Source organism: Chelonoidis abingdonii, chromosome 4 (assembly GCF_003597395.2).
Source record: "Chelonoidis abingdonii isolate Lonesome George chromosome 4, CheloAbing_2.0, whole genome shotgun sequence".
Taxonomy (NCBI): domain Eukaryota; kingdom Metazoa; phylum Chordata; order Testudines; family Testudinidae; genus Chelonoidis; species Chelonoidis abingdonii.
In genome coordinates, this window is record NC_133772.1 from 37952553 (window position 1) to 37977661 (window position 25109).

The following is a 25109-nucleotide window of genomic DNA, read 5'->3' on the forward strand; positions in this document are numbered from 1 at the left end:
TGTTATACCTTTCCAGCAGGATTGGGAACCATTAACAACTACTCTCTGAGTACGGTTATCCAGCCAGTTACACACCCACCTTATAGTAGACCCATCTAAATTGTATTTGCCTAGTTTATCTATAAGAATATCATACGAGACCATATCAAATGCCTTACTAAAGTCTAGGTATACCACATCCACCGCTTCTCCCTTATCAATAAGACTTGTTATCCTATCAAAGAAAGCTATCAGGTTGGTTTGACACTATTTGTTCTTTACAAATCCATGCTGGCTATTCCCTATCACCTTACCACCTTCTAAGTGTTTGCAGATGATTTCCTTAAATTACTTGCTCCATTATCTTACCTGGCACAGAAGTTAAACTAACTGGTCTGTAGTTTCCTGGGTGGTTTTTATTTCCCTTTATTTAAATGATTGCATTCTGGTAAATTGAGACTAATTACAGTACCAGTTGTGCAATGTGTGAGCAAATTGTATAGATGCAAAATTGATTTGAAAAGTGCACTAATTTGCATATCTCTCTGGAGACCTGCATTTTAATACTTGAGTCACAAGTGGAATTGAATCCCCAGAGGATATTAGTGCAAAGTGCTCCCACAGTTGTGCAAAACTCTTAGTTTTTTCTTGCATGGTCATGATTGGAATAATCAAGTTCCTCCAAATGAGAACTACTGAAGTATATTGAAAACTCAGGAAGCTCTTGTATATGCTTTAAGCCAATGCTGTTAGGGCTTCACTTGCATAAACCTTGAAAACTCTTAATTCATGCCCCAACCTGTCATGGCTTTTTCTGTTCAGAGGTTATTTCTGTACCCATGATTGGTGGTATATCTTGGAGTTCTTTTTAATGGTTTCAGACACTTAATTTTTCAGTAACACTATATGAGGTTATCCCTTTGCTTTTGTTTGCTGGAAGTACAGGAAAACTGGCAAGTTGCAAAACCTTTTCTGTTTCAGTTGTTAAAAATATTAAAGTTGCAACCAAAATGTTCTCTACATACTTGCAGAGCTGCAAGTTTTGTCAAGTCAAATTCTACAGAGGCAGTCAAACATAGATAAGAGAGAAGACAGTAGAAGGGAGAGGAAAAAGAATAGGTTTCTTTTCATAGTCTAGTGGTGAGTGAGTGGGTGGTGATTGTCAGTTTGAGGTTGGTATCAGTTTAAGTGATGTGCAAAGTATCTAATCATCCTGAGGTCTGGTTTGGAAAAAAGTGGATCAGAGGTGAGGTCCATGTTGGATGATGCTTCTCTTCCCTTCCTCCCATCCCCACAGTGGTTAAAGATGACAATCAGACAAGTTGGTAAAACAAAATCTAGATGATACCTGAGGAAAAGCCATGGCCTGATGCTCAATAGCCTTGATACCTATAATTAGGAACAAAAAATAAAGAAAATGAAGTAGAGACATAAAGAAGCAACAAAATGACAAAAGCAGAATGAAAGACCAAGACTTTCCCTTCTAAGTTACTCAATCTAAGATACTTTGTCTCAGTTTCCCGTGGTCTGAGAAGTATATCAGACTGTTAATCACTGTCCTTTCAAAGTTTTCCAGTAGTGCATCTAATCCAAACAATCCTATTCAAAAACAGATCTTAAGCAAACTCAAAGCAATCTGAAATATAGCAACAAGTCCAGTCATCAAAACACAGTGCAAACAAGGTTCCAGCATGCATTCTTAACACGGTTTATGCTAAATGATTTTAGGACTTCCCCAAAGAGCCCTAATAAGCCTTAAATTTGTCTCTTTTCTGGAGGTATGTCATGTCAGATGCTATGTTGACCCAATTCCTAACTCCCAATATTCAGCCCCCCAAATTTAAAAAGGATCAATAGCACAGTAAAAATCCCACACATTGCTGGAGGTACTTTTGAAAAATATAGATGTTGTTCCCTTTCTCACCCTAGATGCTGACTGTTTAATACAGTTACACTAGAAAAGTGTCTTGAAATCAAAAGTTTTGCAGGGTGACTGCTAGTGCTTTATTACTCTCTCTCCCTACCTGTTGTTTTAGAAATACAGTGTGTAGCTGTCTCCCTGCAGATGAGAGAGGTGGTGCACGGGGACTTAATCGTTGCATAGTAGTGCAAGACGGGGTGCCAAGTACTTCCTGTTCAAGAAACCATTCCGAGCTCCACTTCTCCAATCTGCAGAGATGATTACAAACTTTCCCTAGAAAGGTATTATTGCTCACTTCATTTTTTTTTTTTTTTTTTTAAAAAAAAGCACACCTCTCTTACTCTAGTTGACACTTAGATTTCACCCAAGAGCACAAGTAAAAATCCAGTAGCTCAGAGAAGCTCTTCTGCTGTGCCCCATGTCACATACAGAAGGGTGTTGATTTCAGATTCTCAGGTACCTTTGGTATTTGGAGAGGCAGAAACTTCACTCTGTAATTCATGCATTATTCTAGATGTACCTGGTATAGTTAAAAACTGCAATGTTCAGGTACCCCCTACTCCGCTCCCTTCCCACCCCCCAACAGAAGATGTTAGTGTGTGGCACATGTTGGCACTCACAGAGCTTAAAATGCAGTTCTGCCTTTGAAGAAAAAGTTTTGTAGGGTGTTTGATATTATAGTGTGTTCAGTAGGCTTCAATGGTAACACTACATTGAGATGAAATTTCTTCTGTTGGCTGTAGTTTATATTAATTTCCCATTTTGTTTGTTTTTTTACAACCATAAAACACTCCTAAAGCAGTTTTTCTGTAATGTATATGCTATGTATAGGAGTTTATAGGTAAGTCATTTTTGTAAGTTTATATATTTTATGTAGCTATAACAAAATGTAATAGGCTGATACACTGTAAGCATTGTATCAGCATGAGTTACTCTAAAGAAGTGCGATATATCTCTTGTACCACATTTATGGTGGTTTGAAATTTTCTCCCCCAATGTAATATGTGGCGTAGAGGTGGCTTTCACAAAACCATAGCACTTAACCAAGCTGGTTAGGTTAGAGCAGTAGTTCTCAACCTTTGCAGGCTACTGTACCTCTGAAGCTGAAAGACCGCCGCTTGGGGCAGAAGCATGTAACTTAGCTTCACGAAGCTCCCTGTGGCTTGGTTGCTGCTACCTGTGGCTTGGTTGCCACTCCCTAATGCCAGCCCTGCACTTGCAACTCCCCTAAACCTCTTCTGCCACCCCTGTGTTGAGAAACACTGATCTAGATGAGTTGATGTACCCCTGGAACACATCTGAGTACCCCCAGTGGCCCTGGTTGAGAACTACTGGGTTAGAGTATGTTGTTTACCTTTTTACAAAAAGGTAATGATAGTTGTGTTACCACTGGACAATCAAGGGAGCTCTCTGTTCTCCGCTGGATGATCAGAGTTCGGGTATGTCTACACAACCCACTCCCCTTCCTGGGCTTCAGAGCCTGAGCTCCAGCCCGAGCCACAGCTTCAGAGCGTTGTCTGTACAGCTGTTTTTTAGAGCACTAGTGCAATCCCCACTAGCTGGCATCTGTCAGCCCTGGTTGGGAGCTTGCTTAAAAAGGCTGTGTAGACATACCCTTCATGTACTGAGCTTCGCACTTCAACTCAGGATCTTCAGGAGCTGGATCTTGGAGGTGGGTGCATACCTCTTGTGCAAGGGAAAAGGAACTTGAGCCATGAAATAGTAGTTCCTACTTATTGTGAGAAGTGACACTGAAGAGGAGTCATCTTATCCTTAAGCTGAGCTCCAGGATGTTAGTGTTGAGATTTGCTGCCTTTGGTGTGTCTGTGAGGTTTTAAGGGGAAAATGTAGCCTGAAAAGTGAGGAAGCTAAGATCTTGGGCCCCATGCTGCCTTGACTTTGCTTTCATTTTTGGTCAGTATGGCTTAGTCCTGCTTTGGGAGAAGCCAGTGGACAGTTGTGTGGGTTTGGGGAAGTTTCACAGTGACAATGGATGTGATATTCTCCCACTGGAACAAAGCATTGGAGTAAAAATGTCCCTGGCTTGAAACATTGGGGTAGATTTAAAAAGCCATGGCGGTTTTCACTTGAGATGCAGCATGTGCTGGTGGCACAAGTGACTTAATTTTAAAGGTGAGCCATTTCTTGTTGAGAGCCTGATTCATGAAGGTCGGGGAAAAGCGAACTTTGGTGCTGGATCACAAATCCCTTTTTAAACAAGTGCAACAAAACTATCTCAAACTTTTGTTGCTTATTTATGGTATGTATAACTTACGTGATTTCTTGTTCTGAAATGCAGCATGTGCCAAGGTATCTGATGTCTTCTCTTCTTGATGAAACAATTGAGGCAGTTGCAGCAGGTCTAAGCACAGCTGTATACCAGCGACCTCTGACACCACGGGCTCCAACCAGGCAGAAAAGAAAAACAGGTAAGGAGGATCAGATCCCTTCCAGGATTCCTTTTCTACAAAGTAAAAGGTTTGAGCGAACAAAGTATGAGACAAACTGAAAACAGTACAGCAGATATGTCTGTGTGCCTCCATGGTACTGCATGATTACATCACTCTAACGCTTTTAAAGAGAACTTGTATTCAGTTAAAAAACAGTGATGCACTGAAGCTGAGCTTTTATATCCCTGCCCTTCCAACTGCACTATTTAATTCCAGTTTAGGATTCTTTGCAGCACATCACAGCTTTTTCTTTTGTAAACTGGTTTGTAGTTTGTAGGGGAACTTTGCGGGTGTCTGTGTACACACACAGTTCTGTTCTTTATTCAAATACTTGGCTATGCTTATCTCTTCAGGTAGAAGGAAGAAAGCAGGCAAAAAAAGAACTCAGGCAAAGTCTTCTGTTGGAAAAAAGAGTTCAGGGACACGGATCAAGAGACATAAACGTCGAGTAAAGAGGAGAAAGGGGAAGAAGATACGAGTAAGTTCAGATGTTAGCTTATGCTGATATAAAATCTCTGCCATTACTTTAATTTCTCTGGTGTAATGCTGTAAATCTGCTTTAAGCCGTCACACACTAAATACATTGTCATAATGGCAGCAAGCATGCCTTGAATACAGGCAAATTATATACAACGTATATAATATAGTCCTAGGAGAATGATACTTAACAGAGGAGCTTTTTTCGTCTATTTACAACTCAATACTGTCTTCAGTAAATTTAGAACATAAGAGTGGCCATACTGGGTCAGGCCAAAGGTCCATCTAGCCCAATATCTTGTCTTCTGACAATGGCCAATGCCAGGGCCCCAGAGGGAATGAACAGAACAGGTAATCATCAAGTGATCCACTCCCTGTCGCCCATTCCCAGCTTCTGGCAAACAGAGGCTAGGGACACCATCCCTGCCCATCCTGGCTAATCACCATTGATGGATCTATCCTGCATTAATTTATCTAGTTCTTTTTTGAATCCTGTTATAGCCCTGGCCTTCACAATATCCTCTGGTACAATCTGCCTGGGACTTAACTATCTTGAGTTGTTTTGTATCATCTGCAAATTTTGCTACCTCATTGTTTACCCCTTTTTCCAGATCATTTATGAATATGTTGAATAGGACTGGCCCTAGTACAGACCCCTGGGGAACACCACTATTTACCTCTCCCCATTCTGAAAACTTATTCCTACCCTTTGTTTCTTATCTTTTAACCAGTTACCAGTCCATGAGAGGACCTTCCCTCTTATACCATGACCGCTTAATGTTGAGAGTGCTAGTGTTCCTACTGTAGCACTATATGAAAAGAGCTTCATCATGTTTCTGATCTGGACCAGTAGTGCTAGGGATTGAGTGTTCTTCCCCTAACTCTTCCATTGAAATCCCTGGGAAACAAGTTTCTTCACTTCTTCTGCAGTATGGGAGAATGGGAAGTTAGTCGTCTTGAAATAACTTCTAAGCATATTTGCGTGGCTTGCTGCCAAACCCTGGAATTAAACATACGGTTCACTGTATAAACTGAACCCTGCAGATTTCACACTACTCTCTTGCCAATGAACTGCCACTCTTGTTTGACATCAGTCCACGCTCACTTGAAATGTGAGTCTCCATCATCCTCTGTTCTAAGCCCACTGATTAAGCTATGGAATTTTTGCATCCATATCAAACTTAAGGGTATGTCTACACTGCAAGCAGTACAGTGTCACAACTGCAGCGCTGCAGCTTGTCATACTCTGCTTTAAGTGGTGGTGATTCCCTACAGTTACAACTTTCCTTTGCCACAGTCTTTAGAGTAGTTAAGATAATGGGGAGTTTGATAGCATCTCTTTTGAATGACAGACTCTTGTGTTAAGGTATTGTATTTCAGAAATGGAAATGACCACTCAAGTTAATGTAATATGTGCAACTTACCGAGTGTATATGTAAAATTACCCTCATCAACCTATGTAGGTTCCATTATACTGTCTGTAATACACTAAATAAAAATAGTAAACAATGCAGTCCCCCCATATCAGATGTACACTAGTGAGAGAAGTCAGGGCCTCTAACACAGAGCACACTCATGCCCAACACCTGCAGGCCTCGCTCATTCTTAACTTGCTTGCTTTGCAAACTTCACCCCAAATCGAAGTAAAATAACTTTTTGTAAACTGCCACATGCTTTTAGTGCCAGGTATCACCCCCTCTTCCCTCCTTGCACTTGTAGCTAATTTGGATGTTGATAGAAGCCTGTCTTACAATGCATAGTAGTCGTCAACTTTTTCTTAACCTTCCAGGTGAAAAATGAAGTTACTGCTCGCTCCCGTATTGCAAGAACTCTTGGCCTTGGTAGACCTGTACGTGGAGCTTCAATCCCTTCTGTATATAAACCGATAGAACCCTCACTTGGCCTTATGAGAGCAGATATTGGTGCAGCTTCTCTGTCTGTGTTTGGAGATCCCTATGAACTGGACCCATATGACAGGTAAGATCTTGGGATCAAGATCACAGATCTGATAATTTATCAGATGTTGTTTTTTAATGTGATGATATTTTAATACTAAATATCTGGATGCCTTCAAAATTAAATATTTCAAATATATGTTTTTGGCGGGAGGTCAGAATTAAGGCAAAGATTATGTCACAGAGGTCATGGAAGTCACAGATTCTGTGAATTCCAGAGATCTCTGTGATATTTTCTGCTTCAGTCCTGGGGCAGTGGAGCTGGAGCTGTCGGGTGGCAGGGGACCACCACACCTCTGAGCTGCTGTGGGGGACAGGTGCTGGATCACCCCCCACCGCTGCAGCAGGGCTCAGGCTTGGGGTTGCATCACCCCCTCAGTACCATTTTGTCACTGTTATTTTTAGTAAAAGTCAGGGATAGGTCACAGGCTTCCATGAATTTTTGTTTGTTGTCCATGATTTGTCCCTGACTTTTTTACTAAAAATAATGGTGACAAAATCTTAGCCTTAGTCATAATATTTACCAGTACACCTCTACCCTGCTATAACACGACCAGATATAACACAGGTTTGCGTATAGTGCGGTAGCAGCGTGGCTCCGGCTGCTGCAGGGAGCCCTGGGCCCCTTAAATCACTGCTGGAGCTCTGTCGCCCCTACCCCAGGGCTGTGGCAGTGGGGCTCTACCGGCGATTTAAAGGGCCTGGTGTTCCCCGCAGCGGCTGGAGCCCCGGAGCTCTTTAAATCACTGCTGGAGCCCTGCCACCCCGACCTTGATATAACGGGGTTTCAGCTATAACACGGTAGGGATTTTTGACTCCCCATGACCACGTTTTAGCGGGGTAGAGGTGTAATATAAAACTACAGACCAAAAGATGACTAATTTCAGACTTTTTAGAGGGGCCTGATTTTCGGAAATTGCTGAGGATATCCACCCTGTGAAAATTAGGACTTTTTAAGAAGTTTTAATGTTGGGCATACAGAAATCATTAGTCGCTTTTGTCATTTGTGTGTGAAGCTACTTAAGTGTCTTTAGAATGTGATTCTTGTTAACTAACTAGTGACTGACTGTGATATTCTTTAAGAAGTAGTTAGCAAATTTTGGGGGGTATAATGATGCAGTGCCTTGACTTTAAAAGTACAATGAATCTGTGGAGTTATATAGGTCTCCTCTCTCTTATTTCCCTTCAATTTTTAAACCTTGAATCAGAAGAAATCCCGCCAGATCATGTCAAAATGCCACTTCTGAGTCACTTATGTCATGAATAAATCTGAAACCCTTTTTTAAAGCATAATCTTAAATTGAAAAGCATATTTGACCATTGTCATTACAGGGATACTGCCCATTTGAAGTCTAATGGTCTTTAAATCTTTTCTAAAATATGTTTCAGATAAGACACCTTTCCTTGAATATCCCCCTAACTTTTGTAATTTTTATAGTTATGTTTACCTATACGTTTAAAAAAAAAAAATCTTTCCTGTTGCAGTTTGAGACACCATGCAAACAAGTATAAAGAACTATTGTATGCAAAACGTTAGGAAAAACGTTTCTTCCCTTTATTTTGGTTATGTTCTTTCAGGTCTAGTAGCCTTTACTGTGATGTCAAGAGTAGATAATTGTTTAAACAAGGGTTTTTAAGTTGACTGTTTCTCTTTGTGTGTGTTTGTGTCTGCAGTAATGAAGAGATTCCAGCCAACCCAGCTTCACCTGTGAGCGCCAAAAGGAGAATTCTTTCCCAGTCTGCATTAAGATCTCATCGGCCTGTGGCTAGACCCGTTTCTGTGGGACTTTCTGGGTAAGGTAGCCAAATTATTATTATTTGTTTTATTGTATAAAACAGACATTATAGAAGGAATCTGGGTCATAAGACTGAGTGAGCTTTTCTGGGTATCCAGAATCAGAGCACATTTTGGCCTTTCTTGGGCAGTTACTAAGGAATTATAACTAAGGCTCCGTGTTTGTCATGGAGATCACAGAAGTCATGGATGCGCCTGGTCTGGGGGCTGCCTGAGCAGCCCCCAAGCCAGGCACACTGGTTGCTGCTGGGGCAATCTTGGGCCCTCCCCTGCCCCCCAGCAGCAGGAGTTTGGGTGTTGGGGGGGTGTTGGGGTGCGGGGAAATGCTTACCTCAGGAGGCTCCCCAAAAGGGTGACAGGAACTCCCCTCCCTCAGCTCCTAACTCCGCATGCTGTCCCTGCCTGCAGGCACCACCCCTGCAGCTCCCATTGGCCATGGTTCCCAGCCAATGGGAGCTGCAGACCTGGGGCTTGGGGTGGAGCAGAGGCAGCACATGGAGCTAGGAGCTGGGGTTGCTTCCCAGGAGCTGGGTAGGGAGCTCGCCCCAGCCCCACCAACCCTTTGCCCCCACATGCACCTGAGGCACCCCCCGGGCCATAACCCTCCCCTCTTTCCCGAGCACCCCGCATGCCCCCCAGCACCTGCTGTGTCCCCTTATCATGCCCACCCAGCACCCCCCAGGGCCACCCTCCTGAGCTGCCCACACCCCCATTTTAGTCAGAGACATATAGTGAAAGTCATGGACAGGTCGTCACGGGCCAAGAGTTTTTGTTTGCCTGTGACTTGTCCATGACTTTTACTAAAAATACGTTACTAAAACATAGCCTTAACCATAACACAGTTTACACTAATAACAGTTCAGTTAATGTAGTTACATTGAGATACCTGCAGTTGGGTGATTTTTGTTGTTGAGTTGGCTTTTTTTGTTTGTTTTTTTTAAAGGCACTTAGCCTTGTGCTTTGAACTCAACATGCTTTCTTTGGCTGTTTTTCCTTGTGATTCACTCTGTCTCATTTTTATATCATCATTGCTTGCTCCTCATTCAGTAGATCTAACTAACATATATTGAAATTTCAAATTTGGAAGTTATCTCTTCTTGTTCTGACATAGTCTGGCCATTTTTTACTTTAAATGTTGCATTTTAAACATATGTCTGGGAGCACTGAGCAACCCTGCCGTCTTTCAATTAAAAATTGTGTCTGAGAAGTGGTGTGCACCACAAAAAAGGATCCTCATATTGCACTTCAGAAGAGTGGGCACATAAGTGGTTCTACACAATGTGGTGCAGCAAGCTGCATATAACCTGAGGAGGAGATCAGTAAACTAGCAGATGATTTGGGTGACTAATCTGTTTCCTCTGCCATTTGGTAGAGTTTAGAAGGAGACTGAGGAATGAGTGTTCACTTTCAACCTCTGCTTATATGTACTGGGCAGTCAATGATTCAGCTTTCCTCTGTTCAAATAAGCAGCAGAATATTTGGGACAGTATCCCTTTAATTAAACTAAGCAGGGATGGAATGCTGGAGCTGGGACATTCTGTTGCAGTTGAATGGAGGAGTTGGCTGAAGGAAATGCAGTGAGAGCTTCAGGATTCCGGTGTGTTGGTGGCGGGGGCGGGGGATGGGATGTAGGGAGTCCAGGGACAGATTAGGGGTATAAGTGAGAGGAAAAAGGAGAGTAAAAAAAACAAAACAACAAAACACTAGAGCAAGGAGAAAGCGAGTGTGAGGGAGGGAAGACTGGACGGACGCACGCGCGCGCGCACACACATCCCTCACTGGAAAAATAAGGGAGCTGCAGGTTGTCATCTCACTGCCCTGGTGGTATGATGGATTTACGTGGCCGCCTGTCTTTAGTTTATCTTGCTTGAATAATGTGGTTGTGCCTCTTGGCTATTTGGTATTTTTCTCCACTTTCCCACCTCTCGTTTGGAGGAAGAGGTTATGGGAAGTCTCGGTGATCCTGTGGGATGGCTTTAGGGGTTGCTTCTTGTTCAGAAGGCAGAATTATTTACCTGTAATTCAGCATCTCAGAAGACATCACTTGACTGGATTACTGCTCATCTTCCCATCAGAGCTGGGAGGCAAACATTTTTACACTGTGTGGTAGTTCTGTCATATAGGCATATACTTCTGGCATAAATAATACTTTAAAGGTTGGACTGTTGTTTGCTTTGTGCTCATCATGAACTGATGTGGAGTGCCCCAAAAGACACTGAGGCATTGGCACTTGGTCTGTCCTTCAGATATGCCTACTGGTGCCTCATTGAGCCAATAATACTTGAGAGTTATGGAAGTTTTAGAAACAAGACCCAAGAGTGTAGGCATCCAGTAAAATGATGTCTCCAGAGGAGACAAAGTATAGGTAAGTAATTTCCCTAATGGTTAGGTAATGCAGGGAGAGGGCCTGGTATTGCCTATAGTTGAGTCCATTAATATGACTCTTGGATTTAATTTATCATGCACTCCGGTTCCTTTACAATAGGTGCCCATAAACCATTAAGATAACTTAAGTAAATTCTTTGAGATAGTAATTTTAGGTCTGCTGAGAAGTAAACTGATAGTACTGCTGGAATGGGGAGGAAAGGTCGAGATAGACCAGACCAGCTATGATGGGAGAAATCCTTATGGTAAACTTCTGAATGACACATTATGGTTATTAAAAAATATTAGAAAATGTGTAGTTTTTCAAACAACTGAGTGACACTCCCAAGTATTGTTATTTCAGGTGTCCACTGTGGTGGCTGAAGACATTTGGCTTTAATTCTGATCTCATGTAGCACAGCATACCTAAGACATGCAGGTGTCTGATATAACCACTCACTTTGCCATTATATGGCACCAGTCCAGAGAGTAGGTATTTTGACCACCTCTCAGCAGAGGGAGGCAGAAGCTGAATGCCTTTTGTGAAGCTAACTCCTGTAAAGGGAACTGTACTGGCTGAGCACACCAGTCTTTTGCATGCCCCCAATAGCTGATCTTAGTTGTAACATAATCCATTTGTATAGTCTGAGAGCACTATAAAGGGAAGAAAATGTAACCCTTCTGTAACATGCAGGAGAAGTGTGCCTGTCTTGATTCCTGATCAAGAAACCGAAGCTCCCCCTGCGCCTGACCTGTTGGGAAGTATCCTGTCTGGACAGAGCCTCCTAATGATGAGTGGGTCTGATGTGGTCATCAACAGAGATGGTTCACTAACAGCAAAGAGGGCAGGTGAGGGTTTGGCTTCTCAGTTCTTAATTAACTGTTTGGTGTTTAGTCACATGGGTCTCTATCCTGCAAACACTACATATGTGCTTAACTTTGAGTATATATATAAATGTTTACGGGCTCAGAGCGGTAGGTACTGACTAGAGTTTTTGACATGTATACCCATGCTTTTGTTTTTAATTGCATAGTGATAAGGTCATTGGAATAACTGGTTTAATGGGAGGTGGTGGTTGTCACCTGTATAAGCAGCACTCTACCAAATTCGCAGTCTATTTTGCTCAATTTCATGGTCATAGGAATTTAATAATCATACATTTAATGATTTCAGCTATTTAAATCTGATATTTCATAGTGTTGTAATTGTAAGAATCCTGACCCAAAAAGGAGTTTGTGTGTGGGTGTGTGTTTGGGGAGGAGGGGAGATATCACAAGGTTGTAGTAGGGGGTGTTGTGGTACTGCTATCTTTACTTCTGTGCTTCTGTTGATGGTGGTGCTACCTTCATTGCTGGAGAGTGGTGGCTGCTGGCTGGGAGCCCAACTCTGAAGACAGAGCCGCTGCCATCAGCAGCCCAGAAGTAAGGATGGCATAGTATGGTACGGTATTGTCCCTTACTCCTGCGTGGCTGCCTGCAGAGCTGGGCCCTCAGTAAGCAGCTGCCACTCTCTGGCCATCTAGCTCTGAGGGCAGCACAGGAGTATGGGTGGCATGGTATGGTATTATCAGCCTTACTTCTGTGCTGCTGCTGGCAGGGCGCTGCCTTCAAAACTGGACACCCAGCCAACAGCCACTGCTTTCTGGCCGCCCAGCTCTGAAGGCAGCGCAGAAGTAAGGGTGGCACTACTGTGACTCCTCTGAAATAACCTTGCAAACCCCTTCCGCCCCTACAGTTCCCGTTTGGGTCAGAACTTCCAATTTGAGAAATGCTGGTCTCCCCATGTGAAATCTATATAGTATGGGATAAAAGCACACACAAGGCCATATTTCACAGTCTGTAACATGTTTTTCATGACCGTGAATTTGGTAGGGCCCTATATATAAGTACTTTGCTGTAGCTGTTTTGTCATTTGCCACAACTCTCAATGAATTGGATGAAGCAAAGAGACCTTAAAACCCAATTTTCCTGAAATTTCACATGCTTACTGCCTTCTTATTTGTGAAATACATGGTGAATGGTATGAACAGACAGCTCAAAGTACAGCGATGTGGAGCTGGGCAAGAAAATTAAATTAAATACTTGGTAGAGTAGTTGCTGTATTCGTATATTCACTCTCCTGACTTAATCATTCTTATCTTGGAAAATCTGTTCATATTGAAATCTTAAACATAATTCTTAAAACTAATTATCCTTTAATTCCCCACATATCACTGTCCACATATGTTAATCAGTCTCTGGCTAAAAGTTTAGAAGCAGTCTTATTATATGGCACTTTGATGTTTCCAAGTGCACTTGCTACTCTACTAGTGATATTTGGTTGCCACAAAGACACCATTGTCCAACATAAGCCTTGAGCATTTACTAAAATGGTACCGCGTGTGGTGGCTTGCTGTTGCCAAGGATGCTTCCATAGGCAAAAATGGAAGATTAAGACTGGTACAGAGTTAATGCTCCTTTCATTTTAGAGTAAAAAGAGTAAATGTTGAAAAGATGCTTTTTCTTTATGTTTTAGTTCCGTCACTGCAGAGAAACTCACTTAGTGACTTGAGGGTAGAAGATGGATCAGGAGAAAATCTTCAACCAAGTACATTGCACTCAGGGACCACAACAAGCAGCTCCAGTGCAGAACCTTCAGTTTCGTTGGGGCTGAATCCTCGCACCAGACCCACCTCATCAAGCTTATTTTCAACATCATCCTCATTAAGCAGGTTCAAGAAGGCAGTGAACCCCACAGAGACCACTGGAAGAGCAGCTGTTAGATTAGAATATTCAATGACTCCTAGATCTGTTCAGACTCTCAGTGTGGCAAATCCGAGCAGACCTGGTCTAAAATCAGATGAAATGCCTAGATTTAATGGGGATTCTAAACATGCAGTGCCCTCTTGCTCCACATCTTTGAAGCCCTTCAACAGTAACTCTAATTTGAGTTCAAAAAGTGTAGCTGTGAGACAGCTGCTAAAACCAGCAGCTCCCAAGAGGATAGATATCTCTGAGCTTCCCAGGATACCAAAGATTAAAAAGGAAATCGTCAGCAGGCATTCAGAATCAGAACCTTCGGGGAACCAAAGCTGTGACATCCCCAATTCCTGTATAACCCAGCTGACTGGCAAAGGGAGCACTAATCAGTCAGGAAAAGGTAGCAAGATGGAAAACAACAAGTCAAATACCAAGGAATCTCAACAACAGACACACACAAGTGGAGGCTCTTTTTCCACAAATACAGGTGTCTATGGAAGTACAACATTGTTGGGGTCATCAAGGAGTAAAGGTGTAAGCTCTTCTTTTGAGAGCTTTAAGATTAATATCCCTGGAAATGCAGGGCATTCCAGCAGACTGTCTAATCCTGGGTTTTGTAATACCTTCCGCCCTGTAGACAACAAAGTGCAACAGAGAGAGAATCCTTCCCCTCTCTTCTCAATTAAAAAACCAAAGCAGATCAAAAGCGAAATATTATACGATCCCTTTGATCCAACAGGCTCAGATTCAAGTTCAACTAACAGCAGTCCTGAAAGGCTTGTCTCAGGAGTGCCACTAACAAACATCACCAGAACCATTTCGATTGAAAGTCCCAGAATTCAAACATTTCAAACTGTGCGTCGTTTTACCCCTTACACGTTAGAAAATATCTTTGGATCGGGTGCTGAATCATCTGATGTTCCATCAAGTAACACAGAGTCTCATGATGATGTGACAATAGAGGGGAGGATTGTGGAACAGATCTCTGATACTGAACAAGAGAAAATGGATGAGGAAGAATCTCAAAGCAGACCCTGTACTTCATCTGCAGTCAAACGAACTTCTAACCTGGAGTATTTAGAAGAAGAAAGTAGAGGAAGTCCTAGGGTGTTCTTTGACGTGGAAGAGCTAGCTAGAGCTAATGTGAAGCTGGAGCCAGATAGCCACTCTAGTAATGATGGGCAGGAAAAAATCCATAAAAGAGAACAAATGGAGAGAGAGTCACGTTCCCGATCCCGGTCAAACTCCAGCTCCCGAAGCCGGAAAAAATTGAAAAGAAAAAAGGCAGTCCTCAAAGAATATAAGAGAATCCCATCAAGGTCCAGGTCGAGAACACGCTCGAAGGAAAGAAGCTCCAGGTCCGCCTCTTGGTCAGCTGAAGAGGACTACAGCAAAATGCACAAATTGAAATCCAAGAACAGGAGGTCATCTAGTGATCGTTCCAGTAGTCATGAACGATCGAAAAAAAAGAAAGCAAAGGATAAAACGAAAGACAGAAAACCAAAAGGTTCCTGGTCCAGGGACAGAAAGAAATCCAGGTCACGCTCAGGGAGTCCTGACAGCTCTTCTTTTGAGTTTTATGAAAGCCGAAAAAAGAAAAGGCGATCTGGTTCTCGGTCAAGAGGAAGAGAGCGTTCCCGATCAAATAGCACTGAGAGAACTAAAAGGCGGAAGCACAGGAGAGAGAAAAGCTATGAGAGATATGATAAAAAAGATGGTAGCTCAAGGCCAAGGGAGAGAAAGAGATCAAGATCCAGGTCACGGGAAAGGAGAAAATGGAGATCTAGGTCGCCCTCTGTATCGAGGTCCAGGGAGCACAAAAGCACTAAATCTAGGGGGAGAAGGCCACGATCTAGATCACGCTCCAAGGAAAGAAAGCACAAGCCAAAAGAGGGGTCATCGCTTTCTCCTCCAGAGAAGGATCAGAGGTCATCAGATGACAATGTATCCAGTGTTTTTGGACATTGTCATTCTTTGAAACAAGAGCTGGAAGAGCCAGTGCCAGAAGACGTTTCCTTAAACCTCCAATCAGCCATCATACCTGAAAAGGAGACTCCGAGAGAGACTGCTGTACAACATGAAAATGCTCAAGAGAGTGCAGAGATGGAGCAGATCTCTGAGGAATTTACAAATGAAGCTGCCCCCCCGCTGCCAGAGAACACAAGTTTTCTTGCTTCACATGACAGTATAGATGCTTCCCTTGAGAAGGAATTAATAGATGGGACTGATTCAGCTGTGGTTAGTAGCCACAGTAGTGTGAACCTGGAGGAGACGGCAACTAAAATAGCAGATATTGAAGAGTGTCCATCTCTAATAGAATCACCTCAAGAGAAGGAAGTTATTGTGCAGGATGAAAGTGAGGCAACACCAACCCAAAGCTTATCTGAAAATAAAGTTGCATTGTGTGTGAAAGATGCTAATGATGAGTGCCCTGTATTAGGTAAAAAAGCCAATGATGTAAATAAGCCTGAGCAGGAGGCAGTACCTCAGGGTCCTGTGTTGAAAGCTAAAACACTTGTGAAAAGGGTTACATGGAATTTACAAGAGGAAGAAAGTGATGCATTGTCTGCTGAAAAAACACCAAGTAAGTTTTTGTTTTTTTTACCCAAAAATAAAAAGTCATAACTAAGGATATAATTTGATCACAGATTCCGTGACTTTAGCAGATCTCTTTGACTGCTTCGGCTCGGGCTTCAGCCCCATCATGACCATACTATGATTTTGTACATTTTTACTATGACTTCTCTGTGAATTTTGCCTAATTTTACTGTGACAAAATCATATCCATAATCTTAATGCACTGAGTATGTTGTCTGTAAGGGACCACGTCAGTGAAATAGAAAGCTGTCTTTCACTTCTGTAGTGAAACTCTGAAGAAAAGTCATTGTCATAACTGTGTATGTCTGCCCTACAAGCAGCACAGCTGCAACTACACGGCATAGATAGTTGCTACAGTTATAGAAGAGGTTTTTCCATTGCTGTAGTAAACCCATCCTCTTGAGAGGCAGTAGCTAGGTAGTCAGAAGAATTCTTCCATCAGCCTGGCTGCATCTACTTGGGAGATGTGGGGGTAGGGTTAGATAAATTACATCACACAGGGTGTGAAATTTTTCACAGCTGTGTGTGATGTAGCTGGGTCAATCTAATTTTTAGGTGCAGACCAGGTCTCTCATTGTCTAAAGTGACCAGCTCTTCACTCTTGTTAGCCCTGCAGAGCTAACACAGCTAAGAGGAATGTAACTGGATTTTGTTCCTTCTTGTGCATCAACTGAATTATTTGACAAGTTCCAATCAGTTATACTTGTTCAAACCCAGTAAAACAATAATCTTGCACAAGTGTCTCTTGGCTCATAATTGAAAGGCAGTGAGATTGTTCAGGTGTAGCCACAGAGCTTCTTTGTCCTGCAAAGCCTCAGTGCTGGGTATGATTGTGATGGAAGGAATCCAGCTGGACTCGGAGCCCAGGTTGAGTTTGCAAGACTAGGAGAAAAATCCATCTTTTCACTGAGCACATGTGATATGGAAATCATTGAGACAATGTGAACATAGGGCCGTCCCTGTGAGGCTGTTAAACCTCTTACAGAGGAGAACTGCATCACAAATATCTTACTGGGGCATGATTTTCAAAAAGTGATGAGCAGCTTCTAAAGTTCAGGTGTTCCAAGCTGGTCACCCAAAATCACTAGTTACTTTTGAAAATGTGGGCTGGTGTGTGTAATCAGATTTTCTTTTTGCATCTGAAAATCCTCACTTAACAGAATTTGTGAAATATAAAATTGGTCACTGCACAGAATTCTTTCTTAGCCAGTCACATTGCTAGATTTTTGCTTTTCTTACAGCTCACTTTGTACTTGTGATGTGTTGGGTTTATCGCTGTTCTTAAATGCCTTTTTTTTTTTTTTGGGGGGGAATTTTAGGGGTGCCGTTTTACAAACTTCAGAGAGCAAAGGAAGGGGCCTGGAAAGCAGAGGACTTGAGCCAAACATTAAATCAGGTGCAGTTAAATGAGCCTCCTCCAACCAATTATATGATTCCTGAGCCTATGTTTCCTGATCTAGATTCCTCTCAGGTTGGTTCCCACTCCAAAAGCGAAGTGTCATGGAAGGCCATTCCACCTCATCCGTGACCTCATTGTGCCCCGTCCCTTCCTTTGCGTGTAGTACATTCCATACAGCCCATGCGCTTCAGCAATCCAGTAACTGCGTATTCCTTCAAATGGTCCTCACACTTAGATTTAAAAATCAAAGTTCATTCCTTTACTTTGCAATATACTTATAACTTCTGCTTACCAGCATTTATTTGCCCCCCCAAATCTTGCTTTTGGGGAACAAATTGTCTTGCTGTAAAACCCAGCTTTTTGGCCACAGTTCATACTATACATGCTTGTCCATCTGTGCTGCTCACCTGTGAGAAGTTGAGTAGGAATAGTTCTGGCTGCTGGAGCACAGAAGTCTTGCTGTGGGATGGAAACTCCAGGCCTTTTGACTTAAAGAAATGTTTAGCAGTAAGTCACTTCTCTGTTTCAGTAGATAAAAGCTGCTTTTAAATTCCCTAAACTCTGCTTTTCTGCACTGTGATATCAAGAAGCGTTTGCCAAAGAGTGTCTCTATTTCACAGGTATACAGTCAAAACATACCTTTGACACCACCTCTGCCCTCAAGTCTGCCACCCTATGCACCAGTCAGTCAGCCCACAGTTCAGTTCATAATGCAGGGGAGTCTTCCTCTGCTTGGCTGTGTGGCAGGACAGAGTTTGACTCCAGAGCCAGACAGCCTGGCTACGGCTTCTGAACCAGGAAATCAGACTGCTTCAGTTGGAGACGTGGAAGAGAGAATCAAAGCACCTAAACCTCCTCTGGATAAAACAAAAAATGAAGAAGTGAGTGAAAGCCCTGAGTTAACATATATCTAGAGTTGTGTATTCAGGCTGTCCCAATCCCACTGAGGCATTTGTGTGTTGTCATAAATCATGAGCAACACTTCCCTGGCTTATCAGTATAATTAGAAATGAGAGATGAATGAGATGTTCTGTTTTGTTTAACTTGCTTTAGGGTCACAAATATTATTTCATGCCATGTGACTTCACTGTCCCTACTGCCACAGAGTGACTAACTTTGCTTTGGATCACTGTGCTACCAGTGGACACTGGACCAGGCTCGTCTTTGGTTTATCTGGGTCTTCCTCTTTGTGACAACTTTTTTGTGTCAGACCCCTTCCTCGGTCTCTGCCCTAATTAGTTTCACTCTGCAGCTTCTGCTAGACCACTGTAGCAGACCTCTGCGGTAGCTGAATGCTCTTAGAAAGAGGAGGTGAGGTTCTTTTTCTGTATAGCCACCTACCCCTCTCCCCTGCCCATCATAGTGAAACTGACTAGGACTGCATCAATTTCTTGCTTTTATTTGTCGGCATCAATTTCTCTGCGAGGGAGTTTGAGTGCAATTTAAAACATTGGGATGCTTGACCTACTGCCAAATGGTAAATTCCTGAAAGCCAGAATGTTCAAACTTGTATAAATACCTGAATTCATTCCCTTCTGTTTTGAAATGGACATAATTTGGGTACAGCAGAAATCTAGATCCTTTAGTTAGAGACTCATAGAAATGTAGGGCTGGAGTGGACTTCAGGAGGTTATCTAGTCCATCCCCCTTTGCTGAGGGAGAACAAAATTATACCTAGACCATCCCTCACAGGTAGTTTCTCACTTGTTCTTAAAAACCTCCAGTGACACAAATTCCACAGCCTCCTGCAGTAACACATTTTAGTACTTAGCAGGAAAAAGTTTCTAATAATAAGGATAACTATCTAACATAACCTAATTTCCTTTGCTATAGATTAAGTTCATTACTTCTTGTCCTACCTGCATTATATCCACTGCCACTGCCTTGATGCTGAGTTGGATTTCTTGATTATATTCACTATCTATCTTTGGGCCTGTAATAGTTATTAACACCTATGTGCAAGTCCTAAAAATCACTTCTTCTATATTTACTGCTGAGTCCATAAAAAAATGGCTTACTAACACTGAAAATCCGTGACTGAGCCGCAATTTTTATGTAATTTGAATTCAATTATAACAGAAGAATTGTAAGCTGCTTTTGATGTGATTTTTAATACTTTCTCTTGGAGACCTCTCTACTACCCATCTCTTCTGTGTAATGTTAGAGCTATTTGAAATTGAAGTATTCTCTTCCCAGCTACGATTTGCCTTCATAAACAATCTCAGAGCCTTTTAGGTACTTTTTTTTTTTTTTAATCAATGGATGGATGCTTCACATTCAAGGCTGCTGGATTAGGGAGGTTAGTCCAAAAAAACCAAAACAATTGAATTGAGGAATGCCTGTCAAAATACAGTAAAACCCTAATTTTTCTCAGAGTAATTCAGCACTGAGCAGGGGTTCACTGGAGCAGGAATTGTAGTTTGCACAACGTGTGACTTTCATTCTAGTTCACTAGAAGTGGGTTTCACTTCACTTGTAACTCTAAGTCTTAAAACAAATCTTCACTTTGTCAGCTGACTTTTTTAATAGGGCTGGACTCAGGAGGTTGCTTACAGATAATCTTGGGTTACTCATTCTTCATTTGTGCTTTGTAGTATATGAAGAAACTCCACATGCAGGAGAGGGCTGTGGAAGAAGTGAAACTTGCCATTAAGCCCTTTTACCAGAAAAGGGAGATTACCAAGGAGGAATACAAAGATATTCTCCGAAAAGCCGTACAAAAGGTAAAAAAAATAAAATAAAAAATAAAATGTTGACTTTTAAAACAGAAGGGGAACTGCAGACAGTTAGGTGTCAAAGCTTGGATTACATTTATAAGCCCTTGTAGTTGCATGCTGTAACAGAGTGGCAGATTCTAGAACTCTGCATGGTATCTTTCAAAGCTTTGACATAAGAACTAGGTGTTTTAGGCAGGGCTGATAGAATCACCTGTTAAAGTTCTGTGACACTTCCTATTTTAATACTCTGTTTTTTGGTTGCGAATAACTTTGCCAAGCTTTAACTAGTTGGGCTGAGATTTTCCAAGTTGGGAGTCTGCCTCAGGCTGAATTTTCTTTGGAAAATTTCAGCCAAAAGAGTCTCATTTCCAAGAATGAGTTAGAGAAGTATACGTTGGTTTTTCTCCTCCTAAATTCTGTGATCTTTTCTTGGAACAGCTCATGTCCCCAAGCTTTGGAGCAGGGACTTGAAATTTGGCAGGAGATCGCCTTTGCATCAACGATGTGCCTTTTGCCATCCCCCTGAAAATCTGCCCAAGTTGTGTAAGCCTTTGAAAAACCACAGTTCGTGCATACTTGGACGACTTTCGTTTTAGCTTCTAAAATGGAAGAAGAATCTAACTTCACTGAGCTAATTTGAGCCTCTCTCAGCCTCTCTTAGTGCTGACCAGGCTGCGCATGCACCATCCCCACAGAGTGGCTGAGCATGCTCCCTCCAGCCCAGGGCTCCAGGGGCAAAGTCAGACTTTCCTTGAAATGGTTGCTCCCAACTGCTCTGGGGTGGGCAGGGCATTGGCAGTGAGAGCAGGGAGCCTGTCTCTTGTGCACTCTGTGACTCCTCCCTGCTGGCATCTGTGTAACTTGGAGGAAGCGTCTGATTCAAATACAGAGCAAATAAAAGTGGACTGGGGAAGAGCAAGGTTAGATTCAGACTTGGAGTCTGAGACTGGGATGGAATGGTTGGGGGAGAAAAATTGGCACAGGCTGGGAAGAGTCTGAGATTGGGAGCTGCTGGGGAGGGTAGGCTGAGACTGGTTGGGCAAGGAGACAGTTTTGAAACCAGTGGGAGGGAGACTAGAACTAGGAGCTAATGAGGGAAATGGAGGGGTGAAGGACAAGAGTTGGGGGTGGACCATTGATATTGGATGAGGAGACTGGGCTGGCTAGGCTGGGCAAGGAGCCAGGGATGGGATATGTAAAAGGAGGCTGAAATTGAATGAGAATGACTGAGAGTGGGAGTCAGTGAGGAGGAGGCAGGAGAGAGTGGACTAGAAACTGGAAGGAGGGAACTGGGAGAGGGAGAGACTGGCAGTGTGTGGGAGAGAGTGAGATTTAGGGAGTTTGGAGACAGTTACTAGGACCGATAGGGCAAGGAGACTGGGGACTGATGAGTGGAACTGCAGATTGATGGGGGGGAAGGTGAACGGTACTGGAATAGGGAGCCAGGGATATGTAAGAAACTGGACTGGGACAGGGTAGAAGGGATCAAGCTTGCAGGGAAACAGGCAAAATAGTCTGTGCCTACTAGATGATACTCACCTCCAGATTCTGGAATAGAATCAGAGATTCCTGAGTCTCGCCATTTCTCTGCTGTCAGCAAATATCAGTGAATCCTACTGGCACAGTATGTGTCTCATCCTAGTCTAAGTGCTGGTCCCCATAGAGAGTGACAACTTACTACTATCAGGTAGTCTATTAGGTCTGTGCAGTTGATGTAAAGGTTTTAACCCTGCTGTTGACCCATGGGAGTGTGTACATGATGCCGTGTAATTGAATTTCTATACTTTGAATTTGCTTTGTTGCAAAACCTAGTAAATTACACACAGACTACATTTTAAAAAAACATTAAGGTTGGAAAGTCAAGTACTCATTTAGGAAATGTCAGAATTTAGGTTGCTTATGCAACCTGAATTCAGCCCTTTTGTGTGGATTCATTATGATGAAGCCTTTAATTACATGATCATGCAGCACAGTGCTCAGTTCTTGAGCAACTTTTAATATGTTTACTGTTCTGTGTGGGGCTTTAGACCTTATTTGTTGCTCGCTAATCAAATTCTTCTTCCAAGACACAATTATTAATTTCCTCATGGGCTTTAATGGCATTCATTAGAATAGTATCCAAGTGCTTCACAAATATGATCTTCATAATACCTCTGTGTAGTGGTGAGTGGTATTATCCCCATTTTGCAGATAGGCAATTGAGGCACGAGAAGCCAAAAGAATCCACTATTTTGAGTGCCCAATTTGAGAAACCAAGGAGCTGATTTTTTTCAGAGTTCTTAGCCTTATATAGCACTTCATACATTCAAAGCACAGCCCTGTTGACTTCATGCTCAGCACTTCTGCAAGTCAGCTACTCTGAAATTAAGGAACACGTAATTATAGATCACCTGTGAAAAGTTTGGTTTAAGTAACTTGACCAGCATTACTGAGAAACTCTGTGGCAAAGGCAGGGATGGAATCCAATTCTCTAAGGTAGTATTCAACTGCCTTAACCATGAGACTGTCCTTCTTCCTCTTCCTTCAGTCTCCTGATTCCTTCATTGCACACATTCCAACTTCTGCAAACATTTAAGCTGGGGATCCTTCAGACAACAGGCTGCTTCACTACACAACCATGATTCATTGCTAGAGCAGATCCATCCTGCTCCCTGAATGAGGCAGGAGGCCTGTGGAACATATAATATGTGGATCATGAATTTAAAGACCATATCAAATGCATAAACACAAGGGGGCTGAATTAAGGTTGCACAGGCAACCTGAATTCTGGCATTTCCTAACTTTTGAGCATTTGACTTTGCAACTGTAAAATGTTCTTCTAAATGTAGCTTTTTGTATTTTTTATTTTGGGTCACTCTGAGTCAGGATTTTGAATTCTGCATAGACATGCAGAGATTTTTGCCAAGCCACTTTGACATTATGTCCAATAAGCTTCATTGTAGGTACAAAAGAGGAGTCAGAGTCTTTCTGAAATGATGAGAATCATGCTCCAGTGACAGAAATCCTCCAGGGAAAACCTCAGAGGAGCCTTTCTGCAGAGCAAGCTTAGACTGACATCGGTGTTCTGTTATCTTTGAGTTACCACTAAAGCCAGCTAAAGGATAGACTTGGAGTGCACACAGTGCTATATGCTGTCTGCTCACATGTAAATTTTTTATGCTTTTTATCAGCTAGTCTTTCATATTACACAATGAATGCATAATTGGGAAAGCAGGTCTGAAGTACAAGTGGTAGTTTGATACCTGTTTCTCACCCTTCTGGACACTTGTAACAATATTTATTAACTGAATGACCCCTGGTTTTTTGCCCTGTAGATTTGTCATAGCAAAAGTGGAGAAATCAATCCCATGAAGGTGGCCAATTTGGTAAAGGCATATGTTGAGAAATACAAACATATGAGGAAACACAAGAAGACAGACACTGAAGAAGATCTGCACGAAATGGAGAATTGAAGTAAGACCCATCATGAGACAAATTGGGGTTATTCTGGCCAAGGACGTTATTCTGGAGGGAATAAATAGCCTGCAGTTGCATCTCATTGAAAAGAAGACGTTAAGAAGCTGGATGTAATAGGATTTGTCTGCCGAAGGAAGCTTGAATTGTTTTCCACGTGGGAATAGAATTTCTTGTCTTGCATGAACTACAGTTGTAGATCCAAATGACAGAAATCAAATGCCGCCAAACCAGCAGCATAGTTCAGCGGAGACTTAGAAAATATTAAACTTTGGGGGCTCTCAAGTTGACAGTTTTTAGGGTTTACTTTGATCACATTTTTGGTCTGTGCACCTGTCTTGCTAACAGTTTAAAACTGGACACCATTTTTATATTCAGTACATAAAGAGAGATACTGTTTCCATTGTGTTATTTATCAAACTATGGATTGTCTTTAAAAACTTCTCATACGTTGATTTAATACTTGAAATGTGGTATTTTTAGCCTGCTCGATGGTGAGTGAAACTTTGACTCGCTCTCAGTCGCTCAGGAGTTGCAAAAGTGAGCTAACCTTTATAAATTGTCTTCAGAAAACACTGCTCAAGATGTGGCATTTATTTACATTCTGTTGAAGTATCTTGTTAATGAGAATCTTAATTTTTTTGAAGGGGGGCAGATTATGTTGCAATTTTGTAAATAATGTGCCGATGGCTGTTTTTGCTTTTTACTAAGCTGCCTTTCAGAGAAAACAAAGAGCAAAGATTGTGAATTTTCAGTAACAAGCTTGAGGAATGGGAGGGAACGATGTACAAATCAAAAATGTGACAGAATTTATAAAGTTATTTTGAATGGTTTTAGCCATGCAGAAAGTGTCATTTATTTGTCCTTATCCTTGCATCTTACTTTCAGTAGCTGTTCTGTATAAATCTCCACTCTTGGGTCTTAAATAGAGCCTGAGGTATCCTTTTAAGGCCTGGACTACATCTAAATATTAGATTGACCCAGCTACATCACTCAGGGGTGTGAAACGTTTCATACCATCTGCAGAGTAATTAGGTTTGCCTAACCCTTTGTGTAGCTATGGATGGTTTGATGGAAGAATTCTTCTGTTGACCTAGTTACCACCTCTTGGAGAGGTGGAATACCTATATTGATGGAAAAATCCGTTCCTTCGATGTAGGAAGTATCTACGCTATGGCTACAGTGCTATAGCTGTTCTGCTGTAGTGTAAACATACCCCTTGTGTTGGGTGTGTAATTTCTTGAATTAGTATGTTTCCTATT

General features: G+C 42.1%; 1 protein-coding gene across 2 annotated transcripts in view; it reads left to right on the forward strand.

Annotated features, from left to right (window-relative positions):
* Positions 1 to 24683, forward strand: part of PHRF1 (PHD and ring finger domains 1) — a 44884-nt gene extending 20201 nt beyond the window's left edge. Inside the window, exons 9-18 of one of the 2 annotated variants that reach the window (XM_075065064.1) lie at positions 4200 to 4329; positions 4704 to 4828; positions 6617 to 6804; positions 8457 to 8576; positions 11636 to 11790; positions 13457 to 16264; positions 17598 to 17674; positions 18298 to 18558; positions 20272 to 20400; positions 23709 to 24683. In XM_075065064.1, coding sequence (XP_074921165.1) covers positions 4200 to 4329; positions 4704 to 4828; positions 6617 to 6804; positions 8457 to 8576; positions 11636 to 11790; positions 13457 to 16264; positions 17598 to 17674; positions 18298 to 18558; positions 20272 to 20400; positions 23709 to 23846 — 4131 coding nt within the window. In that variant the 3' untranslated portion in view covers positions 23847 to 24683. Of the gene's footprint in view, positions 1 to 4199; positions 4330 to 4703; positions 4829 to 6616; positions 6805 to 8456; positions 8577 to 11635; positions 11791 to 13456; positions 16265 to 17597; positions 17750 to 18297; positions 18559 to 20271; positions 20401 to 23708 lie in introns of both variants that reach the window. The other variant, XM_032773440.2, reaches the window with a different exon arrangement.
* The last annotated feature ends 426 nt before the right edge of the window (positions 24684 to 25109 follow it).